Source organism: Eleginops maclovinus, chromosome 16 (assembly GCF_036324505.1).
Source record: "Eleginops maclovinus isolate JMC-PN-2008 ecotype Puerto Natales chromosome 16, JC_Emac_rtc_rv5, whole genome shotgun sequence".
In the NCBI taxonomy this organism is placed as follows: domain Eukaryota; kingdom Metazoa; phylum Chordata; class Actinopteri; order Perciformes; family Eleginopidae; genus Eleginops; species Eleginops maclovinus.
Window position 1 is genome coordinate 3,689,331 of NC_086364.1, and position 12,070 is coordinate 3,701,400.

The following is a 12,070-nucleotide window of genomic DNA, read 5'->3' on the forward strand; positions in this document are numbered from 1 at the left end:
TAGCAATATGATATCTTGCCTTAGCTTTATCATTATTGCACACACACACACACACACACACACACACACACACACACACACACACACACACACACACACACACACACACACACACACACACACACACACACACACACACACACACACACACACACACACATACATTACGGATGAATCCTGAGCAGAGTGGGGCTGCAGCGAGGCCCTCTTTCATGTACATGCACACATTCCTTCCTAACACACACATACATATACATATATATGCACAAGGGGCCCCATCCACCAGGCAGACCCTCCTCCTGGGCCCCAACCCCCCAACAACGCCCCCCCCCCCACCTCTCTTTTCTTTTTTCTCTCTTCATTTCTTGGTCTTTCCTTTTCCCCCTCGCTGCTCATGTATATGGCATGCGTGTACCCAGATGTGTGTGTGTGTGTGTGTGTGTGTGTGTGTGTGTGTGTGTGTGTGTGTGTGTGTGTGTGTGTGTGTGTGTGTGTGTGTGTGTGTGTGTGTAAAATGTATTTTTAGTGAGCAAAAGAGCAAGAGGCGGGCAGAAGAGAGCGAGAGAGACAGAGAGAGCGAGAGAGACAGAGAGAGAGAGAAAGAGAGAGAGGACAGATGGTTTGAACCAGAGAGAAGAAACAATCAGAAAGATGGGGTGGAGGAGGACGGGGGGAGGGGTCTTAAAGAGACAGGACTCTTACCCCTTCACCTACATAAGGCCTCAATGTATGTATGCTGTTATGTTTTCACCATTGCTGTCTCTCTGGCCCATCATCATCACATTCTGCCTTCAGTCAGTCTTTACCAGTTAAGACTTTTTTCTCTGTGTGGCTACTACTTCTTAGTCGTAAGTTATTCAAAAATAACATGTGCAAATTGTTTTTTGCTAATTAAATGTGCAATGCATACAAAGCTAGCTTCCAGCAGCATTTCACCTCTACTTCTGGCTCTGTACAACCTGAATTTACAGGTTGTTTTTGAACTATTATAAACTAACAGCAGGGTAAGGACATGCACCATTCCTCCAAAGTACTCTGAGAGCCCTTCAATAAAACAAAGCTATCATATAATCTTCACATGTATCGGACTGTAGTTACATTACCCATCTGTGCCTTTACTGTAAGTTTGTTTATTGGAAAAAATCCAAAAGGCAAAAACGAGAAAAATGACCAGAGCACCATCCCGCACACAACTAGCACACAGCCCGCACACAGCTAGCACACAGCCCACACACAGCTAGCAAACAGCCAGCACACAGCTAGCACACAGCCCACACACAGCTAGCACACAGCCCGCACACAGCCAGCACACAGCAAGCACACACACAGCTAGCACACAGCCCACACACAGCTAGCACACAGCCCACACACAGCCAGCACACACACAGCCCGCACGCAGCCAGCACACACAGCTAGCACACAGCCCACACACAGCTAGCACACAGCCCGCACACAGCTAGCACACAGCCCGCACACAGCTAGCACACAGCCCACACACAGCCAGCACACAGCAAGCACACACACAGCCCGCACGCAGCCAGCACACACAGCTAGCACACAGCCCGCACACAGCTAGCACACAGCCAGAACACAGATAGCACACAGCAGTCTCCCTTCGGCTATGTAGACGAGACATGTTTATTTTCATTTTGAATTAAACCAACAAGCAAACTATAAACTGCATATGAAACTGTTAGCAGTATGTGGGAGTAGAAGAGCTGGTGAGTATAAATCTCCAACAAAGGTTAAACTAGCCAAAACAATTTTTTTTTGGACGTGTTATTGACAGGCGCTCGGGCTAATTCTACTTCTTGGTCCCCTCATGTTGATCTGAGGTTAGACTGTCACTACGCTGACTCCCAGTCATCTCTGGAGGAACCAGTGGTACTAGAAGACAGCCAGGGCCAGGGCGCGTTAGCATGCTAATTCCAGTAGATATATCTGAAACACAATACATTGAAGCAACACATGGAGATTTTTTCTGTGCCGACCACACAAAACATCTACTTCCTTTTATTCCTTGTACTGTACGTCTTATTTGGATATGAATTAAAGCAGAAAACTGCACTTAAGAGTACACTAGATAAAAGTTCTGTTGACTAAGTCGATGTCAAAAAATCAGAAAACAAGACGTAGGTACGAGACTTAGATGTCCTTTAGACAAGTTTAAATGGTTAGCTATTAGCATCTGCAGTCACACTGAATTGTAGTCAAGCTCTTTTTGATAGAAATGTGTATAGGCCAAGATAAATGATGATGTTACCAGGAGGTTTTCAAATGTAATCTTTTTTAATTTATCAGGAATTGTAGGTCTAAATGGGTATTGGTAACAAATCAATACCAGTATGTTGATATCCCTAGCGTGTCAGTTTTAAGTCAAGACATGATACTGGAATTACACACAGCCCTGTGTTCTGTGCTAACAACACTTTTAAGTTTAGTTAGATTGAAAGAGAAAGGCGGGACAATAATTATTTTTAGATTATTTACAACTGATAATAGTATTATCAACAAATAATAAGTGTCAAAGGACTCATTAAGAAGAATAGACTCTTTCAGTGGATTATACTGTTATAGTAATTCTTATTTTATCTTATTATTATTTATTAATTAATATATTAACAGTATTTATTATTACAGTATGTATTAACTTGACAAAATCATATTCTTTGAGATATTGTCTGTATGAACATTTTAAATTAAACTAAAGCAGTTTTTTTAAATGAATTAGAATACACTGATATTTATTGTTAGTATATTTTTACAGTACTTAAGTGAAATAGATAACTTTACACCACTGACTGAAGCCCATCTCATCTCATTATTATTACTAATGTTTGTTTGACCGATTATTTTCCTGACTACTACAATTCATACATCTTCTAAATATAATAACACAATGATAATTGACTAAAAAAAGCACTGAATCAGATCAAAATTCAAAGAGTATCAAATGCAAAAACATAAGGTATTCTACAGTGATTGTTTCGACACATTGTGATAGAGGGTTTAAGTTTCTCTGCCTAAAATTCACTTCACCATTACTCTGCCCCAAAGCACAGCATGGGTCTCACAGCTGTACTGTCAGGCTGCTGAAAAACACCACCCTTCATTTCCACTGAATCTCACCACAGCAGCCACCTCTGCGTTCAGAAAATATTGGACAGGCAAAGCTTACAACTCAGAGCAGAAACACTTTGTCCATAAACACTCTACAGTATGTTGTTCAGCTGATTTAAAAGAGGTTTCATCCGTCTGTCTGCCTTCATTTCTTTCACTGGCTGGAATGGTGCAGAGAACATGGCACAGTGCCAGGAGGGAGGGAGCGAGAGATAGAGAGAGAGGGAGAAAGGGATGGACATACTGTACCAGAGAGAGAGCAAGAGAGAGGGAGAGAGATGTACATACTGTTCCAGAGAGAGACTGAAGTATGGGCAGTGAGAGAGGAGTGAGAGTACGAGTGTGGGCGAGCAACGAGGGATGACCCGCCTCCCTTGTTGCTCGCAGATGATGCCGCCACACAATTGGTCGCACCCCCTTGCTTTCCACGCCCACTGTCCCGTCCTCCTCCTCGCTGCCATGAGAGGAGAGGAAGACAAACCATGGCGTGCTACTCCTCCTCCTCTCTGTGTGAAGGCCACACACACACACACACACACACACACACACACACACACACCTTCTGAATGCATTTAAAGCAGAGCAGAGCAGAAGAAAAAGGGAAGACAGCTGCAGCTCTTAAAGAGGTAAATAATAGAAATCAATAGAATGGAAGACCACAAATAAGAAGAAGAGAGTCGGAATAAGAGGTAGGAACAATTATAAACACTGTTGAAAATAATAAAGGAAATTTAAAGTGAAAAAAGAAACCTAACTATTTTTCCTGTTGATGAGACTAAAACGCTTGGTGCACAGATAGTGATGTGACAGAGTATACTATGTGTGTGTGTGTGTGTGTGTGTGTGTGTGTGTGTGTGTGTGTGTGTGTGTGTGTGTGTGTGTGTGTGTGTGTGTGTGTGTGTGTGTGTGTGTGTGTGTGTGTGTGTGTGTGTGTTTTGAAAGCAGAGCAGATATTAATATGCAATCATGACATGAAAACATATAAAGCCCAACATGGCGTTATATTTATATTCCTTAGCAGGAGTCACATCAGATTCTAAGTGAGAAGCCAGAGGACTCTGACCTTCCTGCTCCGATAACACAGGAGCCCCCCCCTCTCCATCCCAATGTATACAACTGAGTTATGAACATGGCAGCAGTGCATTAGTAACACGATTGAAGAACTGCCAGTAATGTCAGCCAGTTTAAAACCAAAGCTGCAGGTGAGACGTCAACAGACAGGAAGTTGTCCTGCTCACCATGGAGGGTTAACCGTTGGAGCAGGCTGAATAAATCCATCTGCCCAAACTAAACTTTGGTGATAGAGTGTAGAGAAGAAACATCTGACTGGAACCACGGGAAAAATACTTTTTCCAGTGGGAACACCAAAAGACCAGAAGCGTTGTTCATGGATGTGGCAGTATCCATCAGACAGGAAATGATGGAGGGAGGACAGAGGGAATGAGTCACAAAACCAGGCCGTTTCGCTTCAGTTTGTGAAGAACTTTGATGGATGGTTCAGGAGGTGGGTGGGGAACACGACTGTAATGAGAGGAAAAGCCTGGGACTCACACAGAGTCATAGGAAACTGCGTTAGATTAACTTTTGATTCATCAAATAAAAAGGGTTTTTGTCTGAGTGCACGGGAAATGATGACTGCAGCACATGAGGGTAACAGATAAAGATGCCAAACTACTACAAATAAAAATGATATCAAACTATGGCGGATAACGCAAGGAATGAATGAAGAATGAGCACCAGCTCTTATTTGTCTCTACATTCCACACTCAGGACTAGAGAAGGTGTAGGTGACAGTAGAGAAGACAAGCTAAAGGTCTAGCTAAAAAATCTGTGGTGGAAAAATGGTATAAGTGAGAATATTTGGGTGGTTTTCCGATATGTTTTGTCTTAAGTGCGGGTCTTGCATTGAATCTGTCTTCTGAAAATAAACAAAATTGAAACAAGAGACAAGAGAAAGGTAGGAGACGCTGAAAGATGAGGGGGGTGCAACACACACTTTATACTTCTTCATAGTCTCATCATGTTCAGAAATTCAGTCACGAAAAATGAACTTGGTGTCAATTATATCATTTTCTAATTTTGCAGCGTCTGTGCACTACACATTTCTGTAAATGCAAATTTTATTTTCTTCACAAAGCATTTCTAACAATGAGAATAATAATAAGAATGTTAAAGTGGGGGTCAATATGGGAGACTCTTAAAGAGATTTCTGGGTTTGAGATTCCTTGTAAACCCAAACTGGCCTTGTTGGGCGATATCTCTGACATCCCTTCTGACAAAAGGAATAAGGTGCGCCTAATCAAACTGGCCATGATTGCTGGCAACAAATGTATTGCTCTATTATGGAAGAGTGCAGAACCCCCTCCTGTGTCCATGTGGCTTAAAGAAATCTCCTCATACATGATGTCAGAAAAAAATATGTTTAACCTCAAAAGAAAACCACATCTCTTTGATAATTACTGGTCTGGCTTTAGGAAATACATTGAAAACATCCAACAACCTATTGTGGGCTGACAACATATTAAATACACATGCATTGCCTGGGCAAGTAGCTGAATCCTTTCTCATTTTTGACGTTACTGCATAATCTGGCCCTGTCTGGAGGTAGGGGTGGGTGTGACTGGTCTTAGGGATTTTTTGTTTTATCATCTCTTTTGTATTTTATTTTACCTATTTGTTTGTATACATTCTTACTGTAATAGTCTTTTTATGTCATAATATTGTTATGTCACCTTTTTTTCAAATGTTATTTTACAGCATCTGCATTTGCACTCCTGTATATTTCTCTTCTGTAACTGTGTTATGTGTAACAATTTGTTTATTGGTTTTTTAATCCAATAAACAAATTGTTTAAAAAAAAAACAAAAAAAATAAGAATATTAAAGTGTACTGAAAAGTATTTAACAAGTGCATTGCTGTATTTAAAAAATATATAAATATGTAATGCTGTATGTGTCTTATGGTCTATTTTAGGTCCAGTAAATAGGGCTGTCACTTTACGTTCGAGAATCGATTGTACAATCGATTGTACCGACCAACACACGTTTCGAAAACGAAAAGAGGGAATCGGTTTTTACGAAATAACTTCTTTTTTAACGAATTAAACAAATAAAAAATATTTAATTTCATTATGATTATTATTAACATAACTCACAAACAAGCAGAAAAGAAAAGAATTCCGAAAGTGCAGTACCATTGCGAGGGCTAAAAAGTAAATTCCCACCAACTGTACGCACCGGAAACAGCCTGATAGTAGTTAGTGTTTTGCCAAAAAATGGAGGGCAACGGCGATCAACCTGCGCGACATGAGAGACGAGTGATAACCCCTAATCACATGAGGAGTTCGATATGGAAGCACTTCGGATTTTGGGCAGAAGGCAAAACTATGGAGAAGGACAAAGTGGTATGCAGACTGTGCGATCGTGAGTTCCCATATCACAGCAGCACTACAACTATGAGGGGGCATATGCAGACTCAGTATGTTCTGGTCCACTGTCTGTTGTGGGGAATGTAGCGATCCTGCGTGTTGGCTAAGTGAAATATTTTCAACCTATTTTTATGTTAGCTAGTCCTCAAGTGAATTTTAAGTTTTATTTTCAAACTATTTAACAATCGCCTGCCTATGCGAAATGTGTTTCATATTTATAATGGTAAACAGCCAGAAGCCTGCAGTAATGTTTTTCGTCATCGATGTTATGGCAGTCCATACTGCTTATTGTTTTTCGAGAATGCTCCTGTTTGTTATACACGAAGTTCACGCAATAAATAATCAGAAATGCTGACCTGTACGTCTCTTGCGCCCTCTTTACGTTAGTCCTAATGGCAGTGTATTGGCCTTTATTTTGAAAATTGAAACGTAGACGTGGATAATCGATTCTACAATCGATTCAATGAAAATGTAAGCCTAAAAAATCGATTGTGATTTTTTCAAAAAGTGACAGCCCTACCAATAAAGGATTGTGTCACACTGTGTTAAGTCAGTTCAAAACCCAGACGAGGGTTGGACTTCCTGTCAGACCTCCAATAAATAAAATAAACGGTCCAGTCGCACAGAATTCACACAGATTTGTTTGTTTATTTTGGATTTTGCAGGTATCGCTGTAATCCCAGATATATGTGTATACAGGTAAAGCCATTATGAATAAGGCCATATGACATCACGCAGATTAATCTTAATATCTCAATCAGTTCATCCCCCACAAAAATGTTAAACTACAAACATGGCCATTAGGACCATTTCTGCACATACTGGGGACATTAGGTCCAATTTTGGGGGAGGATGTTGCTAATCTTTCACATTCATATGGAGCAAATATGCCAATGTTTTCAGACCAGGTTGCAAGCCAAAGATAGTAACTTTATGAAATGTAAGAGAACAAAAACAATGCTATGTAATCCTGCTAAACGGAACACACACTGCCAAACACAAACCAGGGCACACAGTGACATCACAAGGGTTTGACAGGCAGTTATTATTATATGTCATAATTGTAAACTAAATCTGATTAGAAGGGACTCCACTAAAGACCTGCAAATAAATAAAATGTGAATTAAATAACTAAAAGAAACAGTGTTATCTTTCTGATTGTGTGTTGCATTTAAAGTGGAACAACGTAATTTTATTTGCACACTGTAACTAACACTTTTACAAAATAATAATAGGATAGGTATTTTTAAGCATAGTTACATCCAACTGTGTTTTTACCACAATGTTTAAGACAATGAGGGCTTCAAGGACTTGGGTGGATGTAATGCCACCCACCCAAATACATCCGAACACACTGAGACTCCATGAAGAACATCCCCACGGTCTCTGCCCCCCCCCCCCCGCGCGCGCACACATACACACACACAAACTCAAGCAGAAACTCATGATAGAAAGAAGGAATTGATCCATCCAATTTCCCCTTAAAGGACTGCTGCCCCTCCCCCCTCACATAACGGGTTTGTCCCTCTGAACACCGCCCCTCACACACAGAAACACAAAAACACACACCTCCATTGAGCCTTATGTCAGAAGGAAACTGCACCATAGAAACATATGCATATCACATGATACGGTGTCTTTTCAACAAATACGCAGTTATCCACACGTACTTACACACAGCATTAGTATTTGCAACGCCCTTTAATTAATGTGCCACTATAGTTCAGTCCTTTTCGTATTTTAAAGATTGAATGGATTATTTTGTTATGTGTGTTAACTCGCACATCGCGGAAACGCGCGTAGATTCAGTGGATGTTGGATATGAATATTTAAACACGTAATTAGGATATTTAGGCTCTCACTGGCTGGTTATTTTTAAAATAGGGACTCCGAAAATTGCCGGCAGTTCTCTAGTTTGTGTACATATAAGCAGTACAGTGTCGGTGTAACACATGAGGGTGGACAGAGCTCCAGCAGGCCGGGCCGGGAGAGCTCAGCCCAGGAACAGTCCCCACTTCAGACTCCGCAACGCCATTTTGCTGCCTGACGTGGAGTTACTCCTCTGTGCCTGAACGCACCACGTGTTGTGGAGCCACTGAGGGCCCCAGCTTGTCCAGAGTGGCCCTTCTCACAAATCACGCTCATTATTGTGGCTCTTCAAGGCTATTACAGGAAGTGCGGGCCACATGCGCTGCGCTACAGCCATGTCGTCTCCAAACATGGCGAGTGACCTGCTCCTGCGCTTTGACAAGAAGCGACTTCGCGCCTCTGCAGGAAGAAAACCTTTCTGCGCAACAGCCATGTTGCAACATTTATTCTTCGTGGTCTGCCTTTGTGGCGCAAGGCAGGCGCATCAAAACAGCCCCAAATCCAATATTTGGCCCGGTGACGCACAAACACAATAATGCTGGTTGTGTTTAAATATATTTAAAGCGACACTAGCATGAAATCTACGATCATTGCCCTTTCTGATCACACGTGCACACACGTGGCCAAATGGAGGAACATGGAGAAGTGCTGCTGCTCACCTCGTATCTGTGCCAAAGGTTACAGGCGTGAATGATGGGCAGGAGGCGAATTCCATAATACTTTTTAAAGCAGGTCAAGTCTGGCTCTCAGCACCAGCAGCTGATCCACAATGCACACAGTTTATCATTAATAAGCCACAGGTTCGTGTGTCCATTCAAATGCCCTGGAGACATAAATGCACTGCATCACATGTTTTTATGTGCAAAATACAACAACTCTGTCTTATTTTAAATGCACAGCTGCATTAAAATAAATAAAGAACTCTTGATAATATTTCAGGATATAACAACGTGAATAGCCTACCTAAAATCTCAAAATGTAATCGAGTATTTATGCTCAATTTATACACCCGTGTGTTACAAAAATGGGACTCCGTTAAATAATGTTATTTTTCACTATTGTTATTTACATTTTGGAAAATAAAGATAATGCATTTTCACAGTGCATTTCAGGTGACTCCGCCATAACTGATCCTATTCGTTGTTTTAAATGATGACAGATGAAATATTCACACGCATCGCGAAAAACTGCTCACGATAAAATGGTGTGTATCTCTAGGGTTTAAGAAGCTATCGCGGGGGGGGGGGGGGGGGGGGGGCTGCAGCCTGCTGACCCTTATAGCTTTACTGGAACAATATATACCGACATATGGATTTACTCAACCAAAACCAGCTTTTCCACATAAAGACAAAAGACCTCCACAATCTGCAGCCAGATAATGGGAGCTGTCACACACACATCACCAACAACTCAGGCCTGCCGTCAAACACACACCCTCCAGAGGTGGAAGAAGTAGGCGTACTCAGATATTGTACTCAAGTATAAGTAAAAATAATAACGTGTAGGAATACTCTGTTACAAGTAAAAAGGAAAAGTCCTGGATTCATAATTTTAAAAAATATATCAGCATCAAAATATGCTTTAAGTACCAAAAGTAAAAGTAGTCATTGTTTGATTGGTGCATTTCAGAATAATATCTCTGATGTGTTTTATAATTATTGATCATTAAAGTGTTCTCAGAGCTGGTAAAGGTGCAGCTAGTTTGAATGGCTTTGTATACTGCAGGGTAGCTGCTGAATTTACTCCAGGTGAACTAAAGTCTGATTTAAGGGTTGATTATATTGTTTATAACTTATCTTTACCTTCAAAGTAACTATAGTTACTACATAAATGTAGTGGAGTAAAAGTACATAATTTACTCTGAATTGTAGTGGAGTAGAATAAGTATAAGTAACATAAAATGGAAATACTCAAGTAAAGTACAAGTACCTCAAAATTGTATATAAGTACAGTACTTGAGTAAATGTACTTAGTTACTTTACAACATATGAACACACACCATGGACATTCAGCATAGACACATAGCCATGAGCAAACAGCATGAACACACACCAACAACCAGAAGTGTCATGGCGGCGGGTCAAAGTAGCACCATATGCAAATTCACCAGAGAACACACTCTGAAAGAAGGACACATGAAGTTGGAAAGGGGGGGTACCTGAGCTTCTTGGGGACGGAGTGCTCCACCTCAATACGTTTCCCTTGGAGCTCCACTTTACCTGAAAGATACAGAAGTGTGGAGTTAGAAGCACACCACGGCTAGCTACATGCTAACTGTCGACTGTGGGGGGACGGCCAGTGACGTTACCAGGGTCAGGGCTGAAGGTAAAGCAGCTCAACAGCTGGCTTTATTAAACGAAACAAGATATGAAAAGAAAGAAAACAGGCTGAGAGGAGGGTGAGGGCTCCAGAGGGCCCGAGCCTGTCACCTGAGTCCGATAATGAGCTCCTGAGAGCCCCACACATGCACCGTGACAACCGTGGAGCAGGAGCTCGTTCTCCATGGGATTTAAAGTGATTTAGTAATATTTTAAGGCAAAGTAGAAGAAGAAGCTGACATGGCGATTTTCCCCTGCATGTTACATTGTAGGAAATCCTGAAAAATACAAAGCACTGACATTGAATCCAGCTATAACCATCACGGTATCCCGCACTGATAATTCAAATATATTTCTAGATTGATATAGATACACTTCTATCTATAAACATATATTCTATCTTTGTCACAGGGGAGACCCGGTTTAAAGGGGGAAGGAGCATCGATGCTCTCAGCAGCCTGTTTCGGTCAAATACGTCCAGATAGTAGGCACACATGCACACCGAGATATAAACACACACACACACACACACACACACACACAATTGTAATAATGTGAGTTAAATGCTGGCGTCCGGCTCAGGCCGCACTGTGGAGCTGTACGGTGACACCAGTGTCTCTCCCCCCTGCAAAAGTTGACCGGCTCCCCTGGGCGGATAGCTCTCCCCACGCCATTAAACCAGCATCAATGAAATCATTTTGTGGATTTCTATCCGGCATGCTCCCGCAGCAGCCCCGACAGTGGACGGGCGGTGAACCCAGGGATGTAACCGTTATACGGTGCACCGGCTCCACCGCTCCCTCAGCAATGAATGAATGAAAGTAAAGCTGTGGCTCAGAGGCGGACAGCAGGCCACTTGGACTCACCAGAAAACGTCTCGATCGCCTTCATCGCCCACTGGTCGTCCGGACAGTCCACAAACGCGTAGCCGGTCTTCATGAGGAACTGTCCGGAGTACGGGATCTTGTGCTCGTCGAAGGTTTTCCCCAAGTCCTCGGCAGTCACGCTGTCGCTTAGATTCCCAATGTAAAGCTTGTGCATGGTGGAAATTGTTGTTCCAAGTCCCAAAAACGGTAATAAAAAACAAAGCCCGGAGTAACTCAAATTAAAAGCTGGCTAAAAAAGTTCCTGATTTCGCTAATAACGCCACACTGACTGAGAATAGAAATCACAAAAATATTTAAAAGAAAAAGAAGATCTACAAAAGTAGCAAACAATACGCGTGTTAATTCTAACTAAAATAAAGATGCGTTAAAAGTGTTAAAAGGGGTAAATCCAGGAGAACTAGAGGTGCAGGCGGCCGGGTGAAGCAGCAGCAGCAGCCTAAAGCCTGTCT

At 41.8% G+C, this 12,070-nt stretch overlaps 1 protein-coding gene across 1 annotated transcript in view; it reads right to left on the minus strand.

The window, feature by feature from the left end:
• The window catches only part of igf2bp1 (insulin-like growth factor 2 mRNA binding protein 1), a 52,055-nt gene extending 40,280 nt beyond the window's left edge, over positions 1-11,775 (minus strand). Inside the window, exons 1-2 of the mRNA XM_063904365.1 lie at positions 11,601-11,775; positions 10,575-10,635 (exon numbers count right to left, since the gene is read on the minus strand). Of these exons, the coding sequence (XP_063760435.1) occupies positions 10,575-10,635; positions 11,601-11,775 (236 nt within the window). The remainder of the gene's footprint in view (positions 1-10,574; positions 10,636-11,600) is intronic.
• Between the last annotated feature and the right edge of the window lie 295 nt (positions 11,776-12,070).